Source organism: Molothrus aeneus, chromosome 3 (genome assembly GCF_037042795.1).
Source record: "Molothrus aeneus isolate 106 chromosome 3, BPBGC_Maene_1.0, whole genome shotgun sequence".
NCBI lineage: Eukaryota > Metazoa > Chordata > Aves > Passeriformes > Icteridae > Molothrus > Molothrus aeneus.
The window spans coordinates 55,306,718-55,332,971 of NC_089648.1; the positions used below are offsets into that span (position 1 = coordinate 55,306,718).

The following is a 26,254-nucleotide window of genomic DNA, read 5'->3' on the forward strand; positions in this document are numbered from 1 at the left end:
TTCCAGAAAACATTTATTGGTATTCTTGCTTGTAATTGGAAAATCTGTTACAAGATATTCATTTTAGTTTTCAGTTCCTCAAGTTGTACAGTTCACAGCATAGGAGGATGAGTGAGGGTTAAGGAACCAAAACCATGGAAGTCATGCCTAATGGGTGGTTACTATACACAGAAACTGACTTGGTTCTGCAATATGTGATAACCTTAAACACTCCAAAATGAAACTCAGGCAACCGTTGAAAGTAGTGAAACAGCACCAGCTATGGAAACCAATGAAATCTTGGAGAAGCAGCAACCTTTCTCAGAACTTTGCAGGGTGGGGTACTGCTGTTTTAATCACAACATGCATTTTATTTATCAAAGCCTTCACATTTTACCCCTGCTATTGTGGGACCATGCAGCTTAGAGCTGAGGGTGGGGAAGAGTGTCTCCAGCTGGCTGATATTTCCTATCTCAGATGGCCACATACACCTACCTAGAGCTCCAGGTTCTACAAACAGCACACTAAGCACTTCTTTGTGTGTTAAACATGTAGGCTACAAACAATAGCCAAGGAAATCAACTGTCATCTTAAAAAATGCAAAGCAGAATGATGCTGATGACACAGACACAAGTACAGAGTGAAAAGAACAATCCACAGAAGGACTCATCCATATTTTTCCCTGTACTAGAAAGAGTAAATGAAAGGTACTGTTAGGCTAGGGATTGGACAAAAACTCTACTGCTGCTAATAAATGCTACAGCCATTCAGAATAAGCATTAAAGAAAATGTAATTCCTTCATATTACAGTAAACAATCAGTATTTTCCAGCAGATACATATGCCATATTAAACACTACAGGCCAAGGACAGAGAGAGAACAGACTGCAGCTGTGAGCTGTATGAAAGGGACAGGGAAAAAGGCAGGAACTTGCAGGGCTAGGACTCAGGGAAGACAGGGAAAAATCAGTAAGACCCTTCAGATAAAGCATATGAAAAGGCAGTTAAATCCCTCTTGCTTCTTACTATACATTCTAGGACACAGAGCAATCTAATTTTTTTTGTAAATATAAAAATATTATATTTTTTTACTACAAAGCATTTATCACTCTTTGTTCACTACTGCTGTCAGCTGTAGGATGTTTTTTTTCTGTTATTTCTTCATGAAGACACAGTAAAGTCTTAGATTTATCTAATCAAATAAAATCTAGAAATACATTTGAACAATGATGTTACACTAATTTATAAAGACCAGCAAATGCCAATTCCATTGTCAAGTCCATCTGGCCCACTGTGAAATCAAGCAATGTAAAAAATGGCATTATGGAGCAGTCAACACTGTGTTAACCAAGCCCCCTACCTTGACAATGCTTTTTAGATCCTGCACATACATCCTCTCTGTCTCCAGAATCTCTTGGACGACTCTGTCTACGTAGAGGAGCTTTGGACTGGTGGGCTCTGTGACCAGGGACATTGCACAGTTCTTGCTTGCTCCTTTTGGTTCTGCTTTCCTTGGCATGCTTGGCCTCTTCTCAAGGCTTCCCTCAGGATCCTCTTGCTCCACAGCAGAGTTTCTGCATGTCTTGCTGCTGGAAAATCGCCTGGCTGGGACCAGTTCTAGCTTGATGGCACCTGTTTCTTTATCCTGGTTAAACAAACCCAAGTGGCTGTTTGAAACCAAGGTCATTCTGCTTCCGAAGGAGCAGTGGCTGTCCCTGGAGGATGTGGAGGAGGAAGTGGAACTAAAGCTGACAGGGCGGTCACTGTCTGACAGGTCCATGGTGTTTTTCTCACAGTAGCGGAAAGTTCTGCTCTCCTTGTGCAAATCTTCCTCCTTCTTCTTGGAGTCAAGGGCCTCTGTCACAGCTGGTACAACATCAAGAGGTAAGTGGAAGTCATCTAAACAAACAAACAAACAAACAAGAAGTGGGTTTATTGTTCCTGCTCCATGTAACGCAAAAGTTGACAGCAGATACTTTTAAAACTTTTTGCATAGAAAGCAGCCAAAACTCAATTTAAACCAAAAGACAACCAGAACAACATGGTTTGGGGCACACTGTAACTCTAATGCTTTTTAGATTGTGGGGATCCCCCAATGAGGGCTACAACACCACATTCCTCCTGCTCACACTTCTGCCTCTGGCACATCCTTCTTCTGCCATTGTGCTGGGCTTGTCGCTAGCACATCCACTGCTCAGGCTCAGCACAGGAGAAAAACAGAACTCAAAACATTTTCTCTAAGGTTATAAAAGACCCACATAAGTTTACTGGGAGCAGTCCCTCCTATCTCCCAGCTGAGCCCTGACCCTGGCTTGAGAGGTTTGGAAACCTCAAGAAACACACAGTGATTCCAGAAAGCATCTTTCATTTTGAATCCCCTAAAGCCAACAATCTTAAAAAACCTAAAAGCAGTTATCAATTACCAGCTCTGTGGCTTGCACAAAAATACTAAAAGCAGAATGATTTCCCAAAGAAAATAATGTAGTGTCTGAAGAAAGAGTCCCCACCGGAAAGAATGCTGCCAAATAATTCAGTTTTCTACTGGGAAAAATAAGTAATTCTAAAACTGTTCTGCTCAAGCCAGAATATCATCCCCTGCTGAACTGACCCAAAGCTGTTTTTCAGATCATTGCAACAACAAAATAAGATGTCTGTCTTCCTGTTGGCATTTCAATTCTGCTTTATTTTCCTTGCCAAACTGCCCTGCAGGACACTGTCCACGATGCAATGCAGATTTGTCTCTGGCCAAGTTCTTATGCTGTATTGTGTATGCTCAATACAGCATTAGAATCAGCAAAAGCAGCTGCAGGTAAATTCAATACTTCAAAGTTCTGTTTCAGTAAGAAGTGTCATCCCAAAAAAAATCTTTCCACAAACTCATGGAATTTCATAATGCCTGTCCTGTGAAAAAAGGGAAACTTGCAACAATTTAGGAAGAAAAGCAATACTGGAGCTACCCACAGCACGGTAGCTTAGTCCTTATTTTAGTCCAGTGACAACTTTTCAAAAATTCATACAAGTAATTACAGCTCTTGACAGCAGTTTCAGTAAAGAAACCATAAAGCTGCAAATCAAACCCGCCCAACCTTTAAGGTGGCCCTTCTTGAACTGAGTCAGACTTGCTGTGCAATTACAAGCAGAAACCTCCCGACACACAGCTCCTGCAGCTGTCAGAGCAGAGGGAGGATTTCATACAAAGCTGAAAGCAACTCTCCCATTTTTCAAAATAAATCCAAAACGAGCAGAAATAAAATACCAGAGAAGAATGTTTTGATTTATTTGGCCTATCTTGAATGCATAAGACTTCATTTTTATATGAGTATTACTAACACCATTTCAGTCATGATGGGATTAGCTTTCTATTAAGAAGTATTGCCCTCAAGGTGTTGCAAAGAATTAACACTGAGAGTAATTTGCTCAGTACAAGGGTTAGAAATTGGCCATGAGATTAAAAACCTAATTCAGAAGGTCTGTACCTCTGGTTTTATCTTGTAGTCTGAAAATCTATAGCCTTTCTTTGTGCCAGTTTCTTCTAGTTTTGAAGCACAGAAGCATATTTTCATACCCTTTTTGAAAAAATCACATCAAGTACCAATTCAAAAATAAGATATAAAGCAATAAAATCAGGGAAAATTAAAACAGAAAAATGCAGAAGAAATAAAAGAGAAAATTGAAATTCTCTTGTTTCTATGTGGGTACAGAAAATGATGTGTGCCTTGCTATTACTGGTGATAAGAAAGCATACATTTTTGATAAGAAAGAATGTATTTTCGTTATCAGCTTTGGATCATTTTTCACATTCAAGTTAGAAAGCACAACACTGCTGAATGAAAAATGCCCCCTTGAAAAATGTGCAGGATAAATAAGATAACGGGAGCAGCACTTCCGGTAAGTTACTCCAAGGTATTTTACTAAAATTACATGACAAAGAAACACCTGATTAGCTACATTTAGAAGGGAAGTAAAGGTAAAAGTCTTATGAAATTCCATTACCCCACATTCTTTTCTTCCTGTTTCATTGACATATGGTCTGCCTCTCAGGTAATAATGCAAAGACATTAATAGCAGTATTACAAAAATGCTTCACAAAAAGAAGAATTTTTGTAATATTATAAAAAGTAGCTTCACAAAAATTTTCAGTAATATAAAAAAATAGAAGCAAAATACAGTTCACATCAATGACAGTGGAGTCAGAAAAAATGGTAAGGTAGTTTTACATAGGACACACTTGTAGCCAGAAGCATTAGGAGAACCTAACATGTTTTAGAAAACCAAATTAAATCCACTTATTCTCTTGTTTAATGACAGTATCATTGCTTTCTAAAAAAGCTGAGGATTAGTTGGAATAGTTAAAATGGGCTTGCTCTTTAACACCTGCATCCCCAGCAACCTTGGCAAACCCCAGGCAACTGCAAGGCATGGCTAATTAATTGCATGCAATATGGTTGATCCAAGTTCCTCTATTTTTTATACAAATTGCTATACCTGTATGTTTCTACATAAATTACACCAAACTAGCCATTTTCTACTTGGTCTGTTGTGTCCTCAGAGCCTCATCCTGACTCTTAATCTGAAAAGTTACTTTTTACTTCATTTTTACTCCTTTCCCAGGCGGATATAAATTGTCATTTGGCTTCTCTGTAGAGAGTTCTGTTACAATTTTGTGCACTGTGTCTCCAACCAGTAAAATATGTTTCTCAGGGTGCACTGTGATGGTTCCTGCAGAGCAGCAGGTAGGCACCTGGGCAGCTGGCACACCTGGAAGAAAGGCAGGGCACAGCAGAGTGGGGATTTCAGCATGGCACGGAACCAGGAAGCAGCTCCCTTCCCTCAGCTGGCAAGTGCTACACCAAACACCGTGCTCATGGAAATCAGGGCTTGGGGGCACACCCTGGTTCTGCCCAGCTCTCAGTTCCTGCCTCAGGTATAGGGAGCTGGGAAAAACCTATAGCCCTTCCCAGTGACACTGGATCTGTCAATCTTCCAAGGCTTCACAAGTTTGTCTTCAGAAACCCATCTGAGCATTGTAATTAGCACTGGTGAGGCCACACCTCAAATCCTGCATTCAGTTTTGGGCCCCTCACTGAAATAAAGACACTGAGGTGCTGGAGTGTGTCCAGACAAGAGCAACAGAGCTGGGAAGGGTCTGGAGCACAAATCTTATGAGGAGCATCTGAAAGAGGTGAGGGTATGAATACAAAAGGAGGTTCAGGAGAGACCTTATTGCTCTCTATAACTACCTACCTAAAAGGAAGTTGTAACCAGATGGGGTTTGGCCTTTTCTCCCAAATAACAAATATTAGAACAAGAGGAAACAGCCTCAAGCTGCACCAGGGGAGGCTTATATTGGATACTAGGAAATATTTCTTTACCAAATGGGCTGAACAAGAATTACTGTCTCAAGTGCCCTCAATCCAGACCCAGAAAAACCAATGACTGGTAGCACCACAACTGCACTGGAAGAGGGTACACAGGGAAATGGTGGAGTCACCATCCCTGGAGGTATTTAAAGGATGTGTAGATGTGGCACTTGGTGACATGGTTTAGTGGTGGAATTGGCATAACCACTGGGCTAACAGTTGGACTTGATCATCTTAAAACACTTAGGTAGGAAAATAACCTCTACAATTACCCTTGTTGTTAAAATTAGGAAGACTTTTTAAATGATTTCTGCAGTCACAAGGGCATCAGGACAGAGAGCAGTTGAATGGAGTTCATTGCCACAGCCACATGCCTATCCTCTTTTCTCTTGTCAGCATCTGTATTTGGCTTTTCAGAACTCTCAAGAGTAGTTTTACTCTGCAGTTGTACCACTAAGTAACTTCACCCTCGCACCACTACCTAAGGTCTGTAGCAAATGCCTGGTGAGAAATTCACCAATGAATTAATGAGAGTAAAGAGAGAATAAACAGCCTTCCCTAGGATTGCTCTCTATGAATCATAACTGACCCAGTGCCTTTGCAAACCCTGTAACCTCTTGCAAATTTCTGTCTTTCATAGAAACTTAATATAAAAAGCAAGTACTTTGTCCCATACCCCGTAGGACTGATTTACAAGCTCAGTCCACCCCAAGCTCCCAGTTTCAGCAGCAGCACCAGCAGGTAGGTGCATACATCAAAACTCAGTCTGCAAATACTGTGTGAAATTGTAGGTACCCCCAGAGCCCGCAGAGGCACAGACTGAGCAAGTCCTCTATACCCTGACCCATGTCTGGCGTGGTTCACTGCTTTTTTTGTTAGGCTTTCTTTTGGTTACTGAACCTTTTCAAGGATGAACCAAAATAATATTGGGAACTTTTGTCAGTTGTGAATAACGGTATTTAACTCAGTCTGGGGAGAAAAAAAAAAGCTTCAATTTGCATGCTTTAATTAAGGAATAACAGTAATTACTTGTTAGTTCAGCACTGAAAGGAGGATAATTACTACTTGTCCCTACTCATAAGGAAACGTGCTCCCCAAACAAGGTCATTTCTTGTTTGTGCCTTTGCATTAATTCAGTTACTCTCTCCCCCTTCCCAGCCCCTGCAAAGCTCCCTGCTCCTGTGTCACACACACACTGGCATGGCACGACCCCAGAGTGCTCCCCAGCAAGAACAATGACACGTCCCTTGCTCCACAGACATGCAAGGGCAAGGAATACTACTGTTTCATCCCAACAGGCAACTCTAATATTAGTTACGGGGCTGAAGGCACATGCAAAACAACCATCTTGGCCTTGGCAAGTCTCGGGTTTTCACTGTGCAGTCATAAACAAGTTCTCACCAAAAATGCATAACCTTCTTCTATCACTTGCTTTTCTTTAACAAAAACCTCCTTCCTGTAATTATATTCATGGTAATGATAAATGGGTTTCCATTATCTCTGCAGCTTTGGCTATGCTAGAACATTAGTATACAATGAGAGATAAAGTGCTTTGTCTTTAAATATAAAAGTGACTTAAAGTTATCCAAGTCCTACTAAATATACGTGTTTATTCCTCCAAGTTGTTTACTGCACATGAAATTTTACGACATACTGCATAAGTAAAAACTCCAAAGTTAATTTATATTCATGATTAGCATTGTTGTTGCCTTTCTCCTGGCAAGAAAAAGAGCACCTCAGGTGTTATCTACAAAGTCAACATTACCAGAAATTACAGTCCTCACAACCTCTGGAGTTTAGCTACCAAAAAGCAATGAGACTACAAAAATATCTTTCCTGGTTTTTTGCCCTGAGATATCTTCGTATTTCAAATAAAGCATTCATACTGTGGATACAATTAAGCAAACTAGTTGAGAACAATTTCTACATTCAGTATCAAATCCAAAATGCAACATTGGAACTGAGAAACAAAAACACTCTCCAGCTTCCTGAGAAAGATTAAAATCCATCCACTAACAATCCCAAATGATCTTAAACACACTCCCTATATCTTCTGCTCTGAATCCTGTCCAAGTGAAGGTCAGCAGATTTTTAATCACTAAATTTTGTATATGAATACATATCAGTTCTAAAACTAACACCCTCTGTGAAAAACAGCACACTAGAGAGCTACAATATTTGCAGGATTAGATTTCTAGCCTGGACTGTCACAAATGATCCTCTGCCAAGTATTTTAAGTGAACTTTGAGGAACCCCATTTATTAGAAATCTCACTACAAGGGAAAAGAGTCACCAACTAATGTGCTTCTATCAGTCCAACTGCGGTCCCCCCACCCCCACTGCCTGCAGTACGTAAAGCAGAATAGCCTCTGTCACAACCCAGCACGCTAATACCCGAGAACACTATTGCAAGGGAAAATCCTCTGCGACAGTATCTCACCGCTGAGGAATGTCTCTGGCTCCTCACACCCGGGCTGAACAAGTCCTCTCTCTTTTCCAGTCCTCCCCGAATGAAGGAAGAGCCCAGGACCTACCTGTGCGGCAGAGGGGAGAGAGGCGCGGGCTCTGACTTCAGCTGCTCCCGAATTAGCTCATTGGGCACTCAGGTAAAATGAGAAGCTCTTACTAGTCTGTACAGCTCCTTCGCCAGAAATATTGCATGAGTCAGCTTTTATCTATCAAAACCCTAAACACAAAGGCTTTACAGAAACCTGATTCACAACTTTCTCGTCGCTTTTTTCCCAGTGCACTGACAGCCTTCGGCATCACTACAAGCTTTAAATGACATATGACATCATGCAATTCAGGGACAGGACAATGGGCATCGCCGTGGGTAACTTTAAAATGCACACTTCACTGAGCAACACCCACTAACTTCCATTTTTCCAGGCACAACACAGAGAAAACATCAAATAGAGCCCCCACTTCCACAGCATTTGTTTGCTTGATTTGTAGACAATATTGATAAGCATGTAAAGCAAATAAATCACTTGCTGTTACTGTGAAATTTCTGTGTTTACGTTAGAAACTTCCATGAACTTGCAATATAATAGGACGATGCTGGGAAATAGAAGCATTCTGGATCTTATTCTGCCCTAACATAAACAGGAACAGGTTTTTGCAGAGTGCTTGCTAAGCTTCAGTGGTTTGGGGTTTTTTTCAGGGCAAAAGAAATTAATTTCAGAAGAAAATGTGAAAACCATACCATCAAGTGTTCTGTGCTAAATCACAGTGAAGACAAGTAAAAGGAAAAAGAGAAAAAAAAGGAAAAAAAATGAAAGGAGAGGAGACAGTGAGAGGAGAAGCAGGAGAAAAGAAAAGATGAAAAACAGAAAATAAGAAAAAAGGATATAGGCTGGTGCTAACCTGCTAACCCATGAGAAAGCTGACATCTCCTTTGCCTGCAGAGGGTGTGGTGGCATTTCCATCTTGGAGCTGGGAGGCAAAAGAAGTCAGAAGAGCTCCCAGCTACTGGCACCACTTTCCAGGTGTGCTCTCACAGCTGCATGCTGAAATGTAGCCCACAAAGAGGCATTCTATCTTTAAAATTATACTTGAAATCCACTACCTATGTCCTTGCACATGGCACAGACTCAGCTTCATTCAGAGTATTCCTAAAGAGCAGAGTCCTTGAACAATGCCTTACAGCAGGAAACTGGAGGTAGAAAAGGAAGCCTTGAGACCATTGGCAAAGCTGTGAAACACTTTGATCTGAACATCAGCACTCTTGGGGTGAAAGTCCTTTTACCCAGGCTAAGAGATCAGGTGTTTACAGCCTGCCATGTTGACATCACAGATCACTGAGATATGCTCCCTCCTGTATTCTCTGGATTCTCCCACAACTTCTGAGAATTTTTTTAATACTTACATATTTACATTAAAAGACCTTTTTGCAAGATCTGTGCAAAATACTTTACAGTGAGCTGCCACTCACTGTGGCATCTGTAAGTCCTGGACACACTCAAAGGCACAGAAAGGACAACACTGGTGCCAAAATTTTCAGTACATCTACAGTGCAGCACCCAGCTACTCAAATCACTTCAATATGGCAAATATACCATACATTTGCAATGTTCCACATGCACACATATTTCTGGCAGGAGCTAATGATTTACTCCTCTGGACTTCTGCTTCCTCACACCTTGTGCCCACCTTGCCTACAAAGCTTCTATCACCTCCGAGTCAGAGGTTTGAACTAATTCCTGGACAGACCTGTAGAGCATTAACCAGACATAGAGCACTACTTGGTCAATTCTGTGAAGTCCTAAGAAATACAAGCAGTATAAGCAGCTTCATCATTTAGTGGTGACAAAGCTCCTGAACTCTGAAGTCTCAATGACAGAAAGTGCCCTACATCTGTTTCAGTGGGCTGGGTAAAATCAGGGGCTGCAGCTCTGCAGTGTGAGCTTCAGCTGGTTCAGTCTGAACCGGCACAGGGAGCTCTCACGAGCACTCCTGGGGGTGGAGGATGAGGGAAACAGAGCTGAGATCTTCACTTCGCTCTGTCTTGGTCTTTCATCTCTGCACACCCACACCTGACCTTAGCTCTCCCTTTCATCCCCATGTATAAGTCAGCAGAATTTTCCCCCACACGTAAGAATTTCCCCAAGAACAACCGCTCAACCTCCATCACTTTAAACATGCACAGCTCTGAGAGCTGTCAGGGCAGAAGACTGGAAAGCAAAAAGCCTCTTGTTTTACTGATGTGCATCACAAATGGAACAGTACACAGATGGGTCAGAAAAACAATGGGTTGGCCCCACTTCTCATTTTCTGGTGTTTCGTGCATTTTGTTTATCTGCATTATATTTTAGGAGTTGCATACTTTTCTCTGCCCCATCTCCTGCTTCCTTCTATTGTATGTACAGTGGCATAAGATCACATTTTTAGTGTAGCAGGATTAAGATTTGAGAAGGGTGACCTGTTCTTATTTTGGAACAAGGCTTTGATTTTTCTAAACTTCAACAATAAGTGAAGTTTATAGATGTTAAGAATGACGTTATTCTATAGTTCCCAGCTGGCTAAGAATTTACTCAAAAATAAGTTATCCTCAGTAAAAATTTTTTTTAAAAAATCACCCCTAACTCAACCACAAGGTACATTCAGGCTAAAGGACACAGTGACATCTTCCCTGGAAGTGCAATGTAATGTATTAATAACTCTCTGCAATGCAGTAGCTATTTAATCTGTACACAGTGCTGCAGAGACACCTAACAAAAGGAACAAGCCATCACATGCTGCTAATGTACTGCAACACAAACAGAGCATATGGATCCAATTGTCCATTTATAGGCCTTTTAGAAGAATTGTTTTGCATCTCCTTGTCAATTTTGAAGACTGGCTTTTCTCCTCTTTAAAAAAAAATTAAAAAGGCACAGTTCAATTATTTTCTAAATAATTGTGCTTGGACACCACATTTGGTTTTTACTTCTTCCTGGACTAATCTACTGCTCTGGGCAAATGTCCTGTCAGGCCAATATATAACATATTACTGTCTTCAACTTCATCTAAGCAGCCTAAAGCTGCTACTGAAGTTCACAATTTTTCAAAGCCCACTGCAGCATGAGCACACAGAAGATCTTGGTTCAGCCAACATAGCACACAACATTTGTTGCTTTACCAAGAACATTGGGAAGTTTTTAAGACTAAAAGACTCTCTCTCACTTTAAAGCAGGTAAAAGAAACTTTAGAGAGTGAGACACAGTTTCAGAAGAAGGAAACGTAGCATCGATGAATCATTCTTGCTAGTTCCCATGAAAAACTTAATTGTGTGATGCTAAAGAAGACATTCTTTTACAACTCACCTCTTTCAATTTCAATTGTAACTACAGTGTCTAGCACAAATAGATTAGTTCTTTTAAACTAATTTTAACAGTTTTTTTGTTTGCTTCTGCCTCCAAATTCTCTGTTGACTCTCAAATCTCTCAAGTGAAAATCCTGCATGAAGCAAAACATATTTTATAAAAGCAACTTCTCTGATACAGCAGACGATGTTAGATGCCAAATAGAAGTGAGTTTCAGAAGCTTTAAATAATTGATGGTTTTCTTTAAATACAGCTAAATGATCTCTCCCATTTGGTTTCCAACTAAAGCCACTTACTGGAACCTCCTCTGCACCTCAGGAAGCAACCAGAATTTTGAAACAGAAGTGAAATAGTAACAGCAGGCTCCTCCTAACAGATGTTCACATTTACAATGAAATGAAAACTTTCTTCTGTGTTTCCTCTCTTGAATAAAAATGTAAGCTGTAGAAAGCACTATTCATGTTTGCATCTTGGAGAGAAGAATCCTTAAATTCTACACAGGTTGGAACTAAGAGAACTAAGACATATTGGTGGTCTGGCTGCACTACAGACTGGCTCTGGCATTTCAAGTCAGTGGTTTTCTTGTGCTCATCCTCCTAAAAGGGAACATTAGGTCTTATTTTTAAGGTGGCATTACAACAGGCAGCTAACAGCTCTTTCAAAATCCCAGTTCAATAGGGACATACACAATGACAGTTAAAGGACTCTGGATTTAATAAATGACTGCAGTAGATTTTTACAAAATACAATAATCAGTATTTTGACATCTCACAAACCTTCAAATGAAAAGAAATAAAAAGAAACCAAGCAGATGTTCAGGTTTAAAGGAGTTTAACATATACAATGTCTTCTCACTGTATTGCTTCTACAGCTAAGTGTGGAATTTTACATAAATAAGGTCAAGTAGACTAAGACTGCCAAATGGCAGCGAAATAACTGGTCACAGCAGAAAAATCAAAGGTGTCTTGTTGCTGCCACAAACAACAGATCCTTAAAAATGTAGCCACCCTAGTTCTTCACTTTTTATTTTCTACTGATGACCCTATCTCATCAGGACTGCTGTTTACCTTGATTTGGTCCTTCCAAATTACCCCTTGCAGCATGGGGAGAACATCTGCATTTTTAAATTATGGGAATCATGTTTTACACCTTTCCTCTCAATGTCCTTGCCTGTTGCAATACAGAGAAAATACAGTGCTCCATGAAAATGAAACTTCCCTTCCTTGTCATTCCCTCCCCTTCCCTTCCCTGCCTTGTCAGCTTTTCAGGCTTGTCTATGAAAGCCACCCCAACAGATGCAGGTCTGTGATGAAGAAGCCTTCACAATGCTTTCAGAGTTGCTTAAAGGCCCTTCTGCAGCACCTGCAATACTTCCTACTACTTCTTTGCTGTTATTTCATGAAGACAAACCATTGAGTGCAAAACTCCTATCCCAACAAGCAATACCTTCCTTAGAGTTTTTGTATTCAAGAAGCAAAGCATGAATTGAGATTGAAATCTCTGCAATGTCAGTGTACAGACCAGTGCAGCCTCTGCACCCATATGGAGATGGTGTTAATGCCTGCAACACTTATTGACATATCAGAATTCAAGATTAACAGTGACAACAATCACACTTCAGAAGCCACAGGGCAAGAAGCAAACAGATTAGAGGCCCAGACTTGGTTACAGAGAACATTTGGTGCATAATTCACAGCAACTGACTTCCTGAGTCATAAGGCTTTCTCTGTGCTTTCTTATCAGAGCAATAAAAAGCTTAATTTGAACCAGACAGTCATTTTATTAAAGCTATATATATTGCAGAATCCCTGTGCCTTCTTTACTAACAGCTACAGAAAAATAATCCTATTGACTTCAAAGTACCAAAACTCTCTAACATTCCTATTCAGGGGTATATCCATTGAATTTTATAGACATGTAACACCATACAAAGAAAGTTAGTAAAAAAGGGATCTTCAGATTTCTTCCGACCATTGGATTTATTATGCAATTTTTTGTCAATCTGGAGGGAAAAAAAAACCTCGACAAATGCAAACAAGAGAGTGGCATGAAACCTCTTAAAAATGTAGCAATTTGTGGTTCACAGCAAGGTAGCTGAAATTTAAAACATTCATGAAAAGACATCAGATAACAAGAGTCTGCTCCTATCCTTCTGCTTTTTTGGCTTTTATAGCCAGTACCATTCTACTTCTCTTTTGCAGCCTTCAAGCACTTCTATATAGGCCAGCTTTCAGAGTTCTTGTTAACTACAATAAACAACATCTAAACCCATTGGTATTTAGTAAACAACTCAGATGAATCTTCTCAGTGTTTAGATCAGAGACAGGGAAAACAAAAACTTAGACTCGTATTTAAATACAGTTAGTACAGCTAAAGCAGTTACTTTTCTCAGATTTTTCCTTTGCATTTTATATTTCTTCCAGATAGGGACATTCAGTCCCACCACTTTCCTAGTCTGGGTTATCCACTTGCTTGTTTTCTATGAGAAAGAAGTAGCAAAGCCTTCCTTTTTAAAATATTAGAGCCAGAATCCAAATCAAATTCTCAAATCCAAAATACACAGACTGGACTTGGAGAAGCTTGGCCACAAAGGCCAATTTTGTGGTCTAAAACAGGTGAGGGTGGGGGGCTGAGAAGGGGAGGATGTATTAACTCTGTGGTGGAACTGCAAGAACTAACAAGCCATTCTGAACCCCAATTCTTTTTGTTATTCCTGTTTATAGAGAGAACATCAAAGCTTTCTCAATTTCCTGGCCTACACACATGGGAACTTACCAGGTAATTCTAAGAGCCATTCTCATGACTTATCTAGAGTCTCTTTATTTAAGAAACATCCAAACCCCCACACAGTCAAACATTTCTCTTCTTCCAAAACCTATGACCAAATTCAGACCATTAAGGTGTAAATCCTCAATAAAATAACTTCCGTTATGTCCATGCTTTTCCATAATTTCAAATGCCATCTTCCAACTTCCCTCAGGGAAGCTTTCACTTAATCAAACATTAAACGCATCACAAGGGGGAAAACATCCTTCCTCTCTCTTCCATGCTGTCCCACCGGCACACTGCTGAGTGGTAGATCCCCACAGGGGACCCGCACAGACCAGCACGAAGCTGGCAGAGCAGAGCAGCCCTGAGGAATGGCCAACTGCCCCCAGGCTTCTCCCAGCCCTCTGACAAGGAGGCTGCAAGTTGAAAATCAGTTTCCCTCGGTCTGCCCTGACATCCCCAGCGCCCCGAGACTCTTCCCAGCTGAACAATGCTGCGCATTCACTATTGAGCTCCGCGGCACAGACACACCAGAGACGCACCGAGAGGCCGCTACGCAGGCATTGTTCCGTGGCCCTCAGCCTGCTACCACAGCTATTAGCTGGCATGCTCACTTTTCAAACCCTCATCTCTTTGGAAACCCTGACTACCATTATTTGATTACAAAAGAGGCACAGGTTAAAAGAAGTTTAGCTGGGCAGTTCCCGACTCTTCCCTCTCTGGCATTACTTATAAAGTGTGACTCACAGAGGCAGAATTTCATTAAGAAGCATTCACTTTTACATTTATATAGAAATTCTGTCACTATTGAAGTGTTCCCTTAACAAAGATCTTGACAAAAGATTTGTGAAGTTTTTGTAATTAAGTCAGTAAGAGAATGCAAACAGATGACCAGCCATAACAATTTAGTAAGATGATGAATTTATTTGCAAGTTGGTTCAGTTCAAGTAACTTTATTCAACAAAAGAGAAGGATGGTGGGTTTACTCAATTTTTTCTTCTTTTCCAGTAATTTCTAAATACAGCCACGGATGAAATCAGCTATACTTATTTCTGTATCCAACCCATGTATCTCTTAATACCACAGGCCATAAGGATGGCTATATTCTTTGCCAGACCAAGTTAGCATGAGAGTACAAGTCCCTTTTACAATTGATCAGTATCACTTAACAGAACAGCAAAAGATACAAAAATTTCCTCTTCAATGATTTTTCAATTAATACATGTTCTTTATAATGTAAAACTAATGGACTTGAAACACTTCAAACCTTTAAACTATGCACAGACCCTGCCAATTACAAATTCATTGCAAAATATTTTGAAGGTTAGAAAAACAATCTGGGAGAAACATTCCTCTCCTGACAAAATTACAGCAAAGTTCTTTGAAAATAATGACAAAGCCATCTTGCACTGAAGGCCTGAACAATTCATAGCAAGAATAGCCAAACTGACTGTGGTCATTTTGCTGCCTTTTACATGGCAATTGTTACAGCTGATCTTGACTCAGAAAAATGCAACATCAGAAACTGATGAGTGCCACAGCTAAAATGTAACATGAACGTGCACATTGATGGAAAGAAGGGAAGCTGCCAGAGGACCACATGGGTAAGAGATCTTCAATGGCAAAATTAGCAGAGAGAGACTGGTAAAAAGCACCTCCCAACAAGCACAGTACAGATTCACTGAAATTATTAAGAAGAGGCTTCCCTCTTTGCCCTTTAAGGTGTAATAACATGAAGTCATTTTTAAGATTCAATGAACAGCATTGACACAATCTGTTTCTAGAAGTATCTGCCAGAGGATTGTACAAAATCTAACTCAGTTTGATCACTACATTTAACATATATTGATATATGTTGGCTTTGTGATTTATTTACAACTTGTTCATACCCAGGGAAAAAAAAGAATATTCAAGAAAAAATCCTGATACAGCTGACAATGTATTGATCATACTTCTGCATCTGCCAATAACTCTGAAATGGAAGAATACTGCACAGGGAGAAATGTGAGAGGATGAAAGCCCAGGAAAGCAAGAAGAGAATGCCTAACCACTCAACAGTGTTAGCCAGTCACCACTGCCAATTTGTAAGATTCTGAGTTGCCATCTTCCATTTTATGGATTTTCTTAGCAGTCACAATAACACTGACATACAGAGATGGGAGAAAACTAGTATCATAGGGATTTGGCAGATTTGTAAGTGGAAGGATCATGAGTTTTTTTCATTAAAGTTCTATTTACTATGAAAAGGATAGTTCAAACTCCAACCTCACTATGTCAGCACTATCTCTGACATCCAAAGGTGGCAAGAAGCATATTTAAGATAAAAGACCTGATAATCACCATTAGCAAACAGGAAAACAATTATGCAGTATGCACTGAGTGTGTTATACTGGAGCCCACCATTCCCCCCTCCCCCAGCCCCTGTATTGACACTCCTTCCTCTTATGTTTGCTTTCCTCTTTTCAGACTAACACAGTTGGTTTAGGGACATATCACTGATACCAGTGGTTCTGCTTTGAGCCTGTAATATTACTCTGCACATAGTGATGTAGCTAGGAATCCCTCCTTAGCACTCCCACTTGCCCCTTTCATTTATCCCCTTTGTTACAGAGATGAATGGGTGTGGGCAGTGACAGCTTATACTTTGCACAAATAAAGGTAATTCACTATGCAACTCCACATTCTCATCTGAAATAGATTCATTTTAAGGAGGGAAATAAAAAAGAAAGAAAAAAAGAAACATTTGGACTTGCCAAAGCAGTACAGAAGGGATGCACATGCAGCATGTCAGGGTTTTCAAATTTCCAAGTGCTTAAGCATGGACTTTTTCCATGTGAGTTTTAAGGAAACATTTACTGTATTTAAATCAGAAGCTAAAATAGCCACTCTACCAAAATAGGGGGGGGGGGGGGGGGGGAATGATACTTTTCATCTTTTCATTAGTAATTAGTTACCAGTAACCCATGAGAATAATGTTTTACACACTTAGCAGACAAGCTGGATTGTCTGCATAACCCAGAGGTGATGCTGCAGTGTCAGCCATCAGCCCTGTGGTGAGGCATAGCTGGCTCTCTGCCACAGATTCCCAGTCCCACTGGTAACAGAAGCCCCAGCTAGTGCCTCTGTAGGGTCCAGAACAGGACTGCACCCATTCTGGTACTTTTGCTGCTGTAGATAGACCCTTAACTGTTCCTCAGTTCAGTGCAGAAGCCATCTCACACGTGCTTATAGCACATGTAATCACTGTGGTGTCCTTTGGCACTGCAACACATTCAGATATGGCTTTTATGACATAAGGAGAGTGAAAAACCTTTCAACTTTATATTTTATATATATGACATAAATACGTGCATCATTATCTGTTGCCAGATGATACACCTTGTTTTGAGAAAGAAGGACAAAGCTGGATCTGTTGTCACAATTACAACTCTCCACTCTTACTGGAAAAACACAGGCAAGGTTAAATAGTTTTGATATAATGGTTATGCTTGCCAAGTGTGATAAAAGTAGGACTGGGACTGAGTTGCTGAAGCCTGAAGGTTTGATAGATGTAACACTCTGAGACAGAAGACAGATAGAGCTACTTCTTTCTTCAGCACCTACATGCACCATCAACTTGGGACACTCCTGAGGCTAGGGTCACCCATGAGAAAACAGTGTGCAGACCCTGTCAACTGATTCCTTTCCAAACTCCTGCATTTCCCTGCTTGTTACAACAGCAAAGGCATTTTAGCAACTTCACACAGGGCTCTGTGGTCTTGACTTTTCAGACCTGTCTCACTTGCCACATGAACAGAAGAAAAAAACAGTTGTGACTTTGTTAAACCTCCTTTAATAGAGGAGAATCAGTGGTCTAAACTTTTTGCAAGTCAATTTTACAGTCATATGTCCAAGAAATGTGAATAAAACTTTTAAAACTGAACTTTTTGTTACACCACATGAAAATTCAACATAGAATCGCGTGAAGGAAGAAGAGGGTCTCTCATTTTTTTCTAGTGTTCAAAAATCTTGTGTAAACCAGTAGGTTTACAAACCCCTCACTGCATTGGGCTCAGTTTACACTCTGATCATAACAAGAGATGTTTCCTTCTGTTGTTGTTACTCTATACTTCAATTCCCCATCACAAACAGCTGGGCTTGTAAAAACAGACATGTCAAAAGGTTAAGAAATGAACAAATAGATTTTCCCCAGCTGTAGGAAAGTAGCTGACAAACCCAACCTTTTGGACCACAAGAAAAAAAGTATTATTTTATACTAAATGTCTGCTATCGATTTAAAATGGAAATAAAAGAGCAGATTAAATTAATCTAGCAAGAAAAGTAATCAACTGCATGGGGAAATATTTTCAGTTTGAGAAAACTAGATGATTGTTAAGTAGGAAGAAAAGCATCTTAAGAGATTATTGATCTGGTGTGTGCATTATTAATCCAAAGCAAAATCCATTATAAAAGTACCCTGTTTAAGAGACCATTATTGAAATATTAACTACAGTATATTAGTAATAATCATGTATCAGCATAAAGGTTGTTCAGCAGGGACCAAAAACATTTTATCATCTATTCCAGAGGTTTTATCAAATTTGTAATGCTCCTGAATATTTGATACTTTGCTTTCAACATTTGGCTTTTATGAAGGATGCAAAATGATCTGTATTTTTTCCTCTGCTTACAGCCTTTAAACCCAAAGAAGACTTAAACAGAAAGTTACCTTCTTCTGCAGGGTGGGGAAAGGGATTTCCTAAAGCCTTTCTTTTCTCCTCTTTCCTCTCCACCCTCCAGTAAATGAAATTAAAGGTCAGTAAGTACTCAGTGCAGTGGAAAGCCCCAGGTTACAAAACTAAAGGAATTACAAAAAGCTATCCAAGATTACAGTAACTGGACATGTATTCTCTAGACTATTCCCAAAATCCAGACACAGCTGTGGAAATGCACAAAGTATCTGACATTGCTAGCAAACATGATTAAAGTATATCTACATGCATTGCAAAAAAATCCACACCATACACAGGAACAACACACCTCCCCAAATTTTTGCTCTTGTCATTCAAGACATTAATTCCTGAAGGAAACAATAATATAATGCATTTTCCATCTGCTGTCTGTCTGTCTGTACTCTAAAGGCACAGGAAAAATGTATCTTTAAAAAATATTTTCTTAATAAATAGTCTTTAAATATTTTCTTACTCCTTTTGACAGACTGCAATGAAACATTTATCTGGTTTATATGCCAATTAAAATCCTTGCAAGAGGTTTAAATGCTAACACATAAGGATATAACTGACAGAAAAATGTATTTATGATCTTAATTTTCAGACAAGTTTAGTCTCAAAGCACTCTAAGGGAGTCACTTTAAATCCCTGTTAAGCCCACTGGTGGGTTTGCCTCTCTCCTCTCACTCTGGATCACACACCCTCAAGCTCACTAAGAGCTCGCTCCAGCAGTAACGGTCCTGTGGACACTCAGCTCCCTTTCCACCTGCATCAGGCTTCTGTTCAAGGTGGGTTGCTGCAGGACTGTTCCTGCCATAGCACAGAGCCCAGGGGCTACAGGGGGAGGAGGAATTATCCCCTCTGTCACTGCAGCAGAGCTTCCTCTGTGTTTGGAAACCTCGGGGGGAACAAAGGTACCCACACTGTGGAGCTACACAAAAACCAGGCTGAGCTGTCCCAAAGACTGGACAGATGGTTTTGCAGGGTCAACTAGAAAACATGCCCATGCCCTTGCCTATCAAAGGACCTCTGGGGAGGTGTTGTGGGTTATTAAAAAGCATAAGAACCTGATGACAGACAGACAGGCAGACTGACAGACCATATCCTCCTTATATCCGCTTTTAAATACAGACTTCGGGTTCAGGCATGCAGTGTCATTGATTAAACTGGAATTAAGAAATCTAACAACATGTCTGTGTGTCTGTGTGTCTGTGTGTATGTGTGTGTGTGAAGAAATGCACACATGGCACATTAGTTTCTGGATAGACATTGCTTCATGTCAGCTGATTCAAACAAAACCAACTTGCAGTAAGCCTCAATGGTTTCACGTGCATTTTTCAGGACTTTCTATCTCTTTTAGAGGTAGTGCCTTTGGAGAGTGTTAAATATACCCTTTTCCTTTTTTCCCCACATTCTCCCACAACAAGCATAGTTTCACTTCCATCCATCCTTTGTAGATCACTTACATGGAGGCCAAGACATACAAGTTACTTATTCTGAACCATAGAAAGGTAAACTGTTGAACTTAAAAAGTCAGCTAGCTAAAGGAAAAATGATTCTGGAAAGCATTTTTCTCCTGTAGCTATCAACTTTTAGAGAGAGCAAATCTTTCAGTCACTATGGGAAACTAGAATGATATATGAGGCAATGATCTCCTTAACCTTTAAGTAAAGACAACAACTACTTGTGTTTTCACATGTGTCTGCATATCACATTTCCACAAATCAATCTCTAGAGATAAAACAACATCAGCAGTGACAGGAATAGGATATTATGCTGACACCCAAAATAAAAAAGACTTTGCACTTCTATGGTTTATATATAAACATGTCATGAAGCATCTCCAAAACACTCCAAGTCTGCAGTGTCTCTCTCTATCTTCTGCTTCTTTTCCCCCATCTCAAAGAGAAATGGCAAATGAAACATCCAGAATAATGCATTTTGGGCTGTAACACAGCTTTTCATTCTTATACAGCTATGTAAGCCCATACAAAATACAATTACCATGATGATCAAATCAGTCCCACAGCTGATTTGACATTTGGCACTTAGGTAGTGAATTAAAGACATTCAGGTGCTTGACTGAGATGACAGAACACAAGCACACAGAGATGGACCTGCTTCAATGGCCACGGTGACTGGTCATCCCGGAGATGCTCAACTCAGTGACTCAAAGACCCTCCTCTCAAAATTTAGTCATGAAAATACAAGGTGTCACTATTTGTCATTTTTCTTGCTATTTCATTCTTAGAAATTAGCTTTTCATTGAAATAGCACAATAAATCTTCTATTTTAAATGACTCAACACTCAATGCTTATTGCACTACATTATATAGCTGGTACATGAAAAGAAAAGATTAACAAAAAAAATGTCACACATAGTTTTAAAGAACAGCATTATCAGAAATTTATAAAATATTCTGGTTTTAAGATCTTCTAAGAACTCTAAAAACTGGTGAAAACTCTTAGAGGAAGCAGGCAAAAGAGAGAAAGATGGAAAAGGTGAAAAAAATAGGAAAAGCTTACCCCAAAAAACTCTTCCTACAACAAATGCAGATTCATTTTCTCTGGAAGCATAACTATATACATCATGCAGCCCAATTCAGCCAAGAAATAGCAGATAATTAGGTACTGTGCTTCTCAAATATCCTAGAAATGTTATTGTCCAGAAACACACTTGCAGAGTGAGCTCTCCGCGCCACCCCGCCGTGATTACTCGGGCACTTGTGCAGCCCTGGTCACTCTCCTGGAGACCTTCAGCACAGGATTAACGAGTGGCTAAGAGCCATACTTTCATTCCAATTTTAAAACCGTAGTTTTGATACTGAGCTGGACATCTGCCATCACTGCAGGCCTCACAGAGGAATAAGGCTAAACAAAAAAAAAAAAAAAAAGAAGAAAAGCGTATTTCATTCTTTCGGGAAAGTTCTTTTTCCCCGTCTGCTGCTCTGCAGCATCTTCAGCCTCCTCGGCGAGTGCGTTTATTCCACTGCCAGTTTTACATTCCAATTCCAGAGAGCTGCAGGCACAGCAAGCAGTATCTTTCAGTTACTTAAGTTCGGGAGTCCTCCAGGATTGTTTTCCATAAGCTGTCTGGGAAATGCTGCTTGATAAATTCACACTATGTTTAGGAGTCAAGCTCCTTGTATAGACTGCAGAAAAGACTGACAGAAAAGACTTTTTAAAACAGTAACATCCCCACCACATCACCAACCTAGACCCATATAATCTGGCAACAGAAATAGGAAAAAAATTCTATTTTCTGCAAAAATAAAATAAATTAGTTGTATATTAAATTAATTATAATAACTTAAGGACAAAAGCAGAATCTTCTCAAACTTCTGAAATGCACATCTTTACATATACAACATCTCTTTCTTTATTCTCCCTTCTAGACACATGGTTAAATTACTGAAGTTACCAAACAGCACCAAAGCCATAGTGGACATCTCTTTACTAGAAACAGACTTAACTTCTTTTCCATGGTGTGCATGAATACTAAATTTTCTTCTCTTCAAATACAGTCATGGAGAGACAGACCTATTTTCCATTTTGTTTTTGGGGGTTTTAATTATTAATTTTGTAAATACTATTTTTTCCTAATCCAAAACTGAAAGCTTGCAAATCTTTAGAAAGAGCAGAAACAACAGGAAAAGAGAGAAAACACTATAGCCATGCAGCTATGTAAGCAAGAGTCTTCCTTTTTTCTAAAATTATTTTGAACAAAAACACTTATGGTATATGGTACCACTTGCTAGCAAAGCCACACTCATACTAATTGCAGGAGGTCAGTCTCACACATAAATAATGTCAGTAGGTAAGCAAAGGGTAGAGCACTGTGCATAATAAGGAACCCACACTGACGTTTGAACAGTTGACTCTAGTCCTTAAAGAGTACAAGAGTTTAGGTCCCAGAAGTACCAATTAGCTGTTCAAAGCGCAGGGCACGCCAGATGTGCAGTTACCACATGTTCTAAAACACCTATTATTGCTCACTATCACTGGTTATATTCACTACTGCTTGTATTATCAGTAGTACAATGCATGCCTCAGTAAAGTTGTTCATAAAGAGTCAAAATATTACTTGAAGTTATCCTAGCATTAAAAGATAAATTCTAGCTGCTTTGGAGGGCAATACATACACTAAATAAGTGCTAAGCTGAATAACAACTACAATTGCATGCTCCATCAGTGTTTGTCAAACAGCTATGTGCATGCCAAGCAATAAATTTGCAAGAAAGCTCACTGTATTTTCCAGAACCTAACTTCAGCAGTTATCACAACAGCAACTACATGCTTCCCAGCATTTATTAAAATACACCCCACAAACCTAAGTAATATATTTCATGGGTGGGGGCCAACAGCCTGCTCATTTGAGCTCCAGGGAAACTACCTGTCCCTTCTTTCATGTGTTCTGACCAAATTCTGCAACAAGGAAGCTGCAAATAGAAAGAGACTAAGTAATGAAGGTTTTTCATTAATTCTTTTTCACAGCTGTGAGAATTAAAGATAAAGCATGTTTACTCCCTAGAAATCATATTAAAGTATGAAGTGAGTCAGGGCCCCTACAGATAAGAAAATCATGTCTTCAGATAAGCTTTACAAAGCTTAATTTTAAATTGAAAAGACTGACAAATCCTGAGATTTAATTAGTACTGGCAGGTCTGAACCACTGGGAACATTTCCATAATTTCAATCATCAAAGTAATTATTGAAGGTTTTAGGGCTGGATGGGGGAAAAGGGAGCTGGGATAGCAAAGAGGAAGGAGCAAAGGAGGCAGCTTGTTTCTCATCATCAGCACAGCAATTTTTAACTTTGTAGTTCATGCACCTAACCTTGATCAGAAAAGAAAAATAAACTCAACCCAATGATAACACTTAAAGCCTCTGAACAAACAAGCAGAAAACTACTTTCATCATCTTCCAGCTCCCTCCCTCAAGCAGCACTAAGCAAATGAGCTGCATCTTCCTGAACTAAAATTCAAGAGTAAATACATTTGTCTTTTCAGCTCTTTTCTGTATGACCAGGAACAGATTTGTTCCTTTCATTACTGTAATCAGCATCCAAAAATTGGAGGTTTTATATCACACTTGTTCAAAAATGAAGTTATTTGACAAATTGCATGCACCTTTTGAATACACATGAAGAATTTGGAGAAAGGAGGGTTTGATTTTCAGCTGCACGTATCAAAAAGTACTACTGTGTCAGGTAATACTCAATTTGATTCCGAGTTTCCCATTTTTACAGGCTTGGCTTTGGCCACTACATTCAAATATTAATAGTGGCTCCAATTCACCAAACAGCAATGTGTACTCTTATCTTTATCACATATGCTTAACTTTGTTCTTCAGAGCAAAGAATCAAGGTCAAAGCAATCTCACTTGTCCTCTTAAGCAGAGTTCCTCATTTAAATATTAAGCATATCTTACTTAGAAGTTATATGTCCATGAATTCACTCAAAGCATTTCCTACTCTTTTTGTTTTGTTTTTTATTAAAAGTTCTTCCGTCACAATTACACAACGTGCTTAGACTGTGACAATGTCACTGCTCTGTTGTGGAATGTATCAACCTACAGAGAAATTTTAGTTCTTTATGTAAATACGCATTTTTACAGAGTCGTGTTAGAGTGAAATTACAAAAGGGATTTCCCTAAAACAAATAGAAAGGCCAGAGACCAATACATTAAAGGCAGCACTTTTAGACACACCAAGGAAAGGACAGATACAGTCACATGACCACCTTAGCTATCGATTTTTGAGCAGGCACTGACAACACCCTGTTGCAAACGTAGCATCAGAAGGGCCACCAGCTCTTTTAACATTACTCAGCTTAAAGGAGGAACAGCCACAGGACCATCAAGCCCCCAGCATCACTGTTGGATTATATTCAATGCTAAATAAAAGACATACTGCCAGTATGGTCTAGATATAGAATCTAAGTGTACAATATAGATTACTTGCTGCCTTGGTAGTATGATTTAGAAGTCTTTTCACAAAACTAGGATCAAATGCTAAGCAAGGCTTTGCATTTTTGTTCACTTGCTATATTGATTAGAAACACCTCATGTTATTTCACAATTTATCCTTACATAGACCTAGCAAGTATAAATAGATGAAAAATAGTCAGTGTTGTATATGGACTGTAGATACAGTCATTATATCGGGCTAACATGAAGAGAGCTCAATGATTTTATAAACAAAGAGGAAAGTGTTGAATTTTAAGCATTTACATTTTCAATTTTCAGTAAGTTAAGGATCTAAGATCTTTTACTGTTTGCCTTCTATAACCTAGAGGAGTAGAAACAGAAACTGCAGTAGGTATATCCTTCTAAACAATGTCTTTGTAATCTTAGATTAAGAACTAGTTCAGACTAATGACAGTAACATAAAATAAAACCTATTCCCCGACTTCCTCATAGCTTTTATCTGCCAAAAGCAATTAAGAGTACTGCACCTTTGGGGAGTCATGAGGAAGGGAGGGAATGCTTGATGAGGTTATGACCCTTTCTCTGATAAAAAACAAAGATCTGACTCCATTCCACAAGAGACTGGATACCAAAAGCTGTTATGCTTTCGATTTTCCCCTGGAACCTGTTCCCTCTTAAAGTCTTACCAGCAGGATCAGCATTACATTCAGATGTGCAGATTGTTACATTCTAAATAACAGTAAAAATAACAGCAACATTAAAAAATTTAAAAGTTGAGCTCTCAAAATCTGAGTATTTTGGTTGAGTTTCCCCTTTGATCTGAACAAGTCAACCCTGAATTCCGAGTTAAATGCCTTTGAGCAGGCATATTCTGTACTACCATTACATGTTAAACTTGCAGCAGAAATAACATATTCATGAGCACTTGCTTTTATTGGACCTAAACCAGCATTTTTCTTGCACTCTTCTGCCAGCTGGAGCCTGGGTGATCACTTTCAGTTCAAACACCTGTGCCCATGGCCATGACACCTGCTTGAGGGTCCATTCCCACTAACTCCCCCCTAAAGCTCAAAAAAGTTTTCTACTATAGGCGTATGTAATCCTTCCTTCAGAGCCTAAATGCAGGGAGTATGAGAGAAAAAACAGGCAAACACCCTCCATTGCACCAGGGAGATATATTATAGTCTAGCCCAATTTACTCCATTATACACTAATAGCTATATTGCTGCTGCTGCAGTATCTTGAATAAGAGCAACAAAACAAACTCAAAACAGATCAGAATTTATTTTTATGTTGTAAGGAAGGCCTACACCATGACCTAATCTGAAATGGCAGGCTACCTGACTCTTGGGTTAAAAAAAAAAAGAATACGAAGGCAGCTTTTTCAGGTATGATGTCTAGAAGCTTCTTTTACCATGTAGAGTATAGTTAAGCCAAAATTATGATTTCTTTACTTCTGTGTATTTCAACTTCCCTACACTACTACCCTTCTTTCAATATGGGACAGGAGAAAGCAGTAACTTCTGCCATACTCCTTGTTCTCCTCCTGTGATGGGATACTCTCAACTAACCAGTTGTCAGTGCAATCATATACTATTATAGAACCAGAAACCTGAGAAACAGAATACAATGGTTTTACAGATTTTCTTTTTCAGCCACCACTATCAGGATTCTCTAGGATTACCTTTAATCCTGTAATCAGAAAG

At 39.5% G+C, this 26,254-nt stretch overlaps 1 protein-coding gene across 1 annotated transcript in view; it reads right to left on the reverse strand.

The window, feature by feature from the left end:
* Window positions 1-26,254, reverse strand: part of PLEKHG1 (pleckstrin homology and RhoGEF domain containing G1) — a 125,864-nt gene that overhangs the window by 44,834 nt on the left and 54,776 nt on the right. Inside the window, exon 4 of the mRNA XM_066546969.1 lies at window positions 1,339-1,877. Coding sequence (XP_066403066.1) covers window positions 1,339-1,877 — 539 coding nt within the window. The remainder of the gene's footprint in view (window positions 1-1,338; window positions 1,878-26,254) is intronic.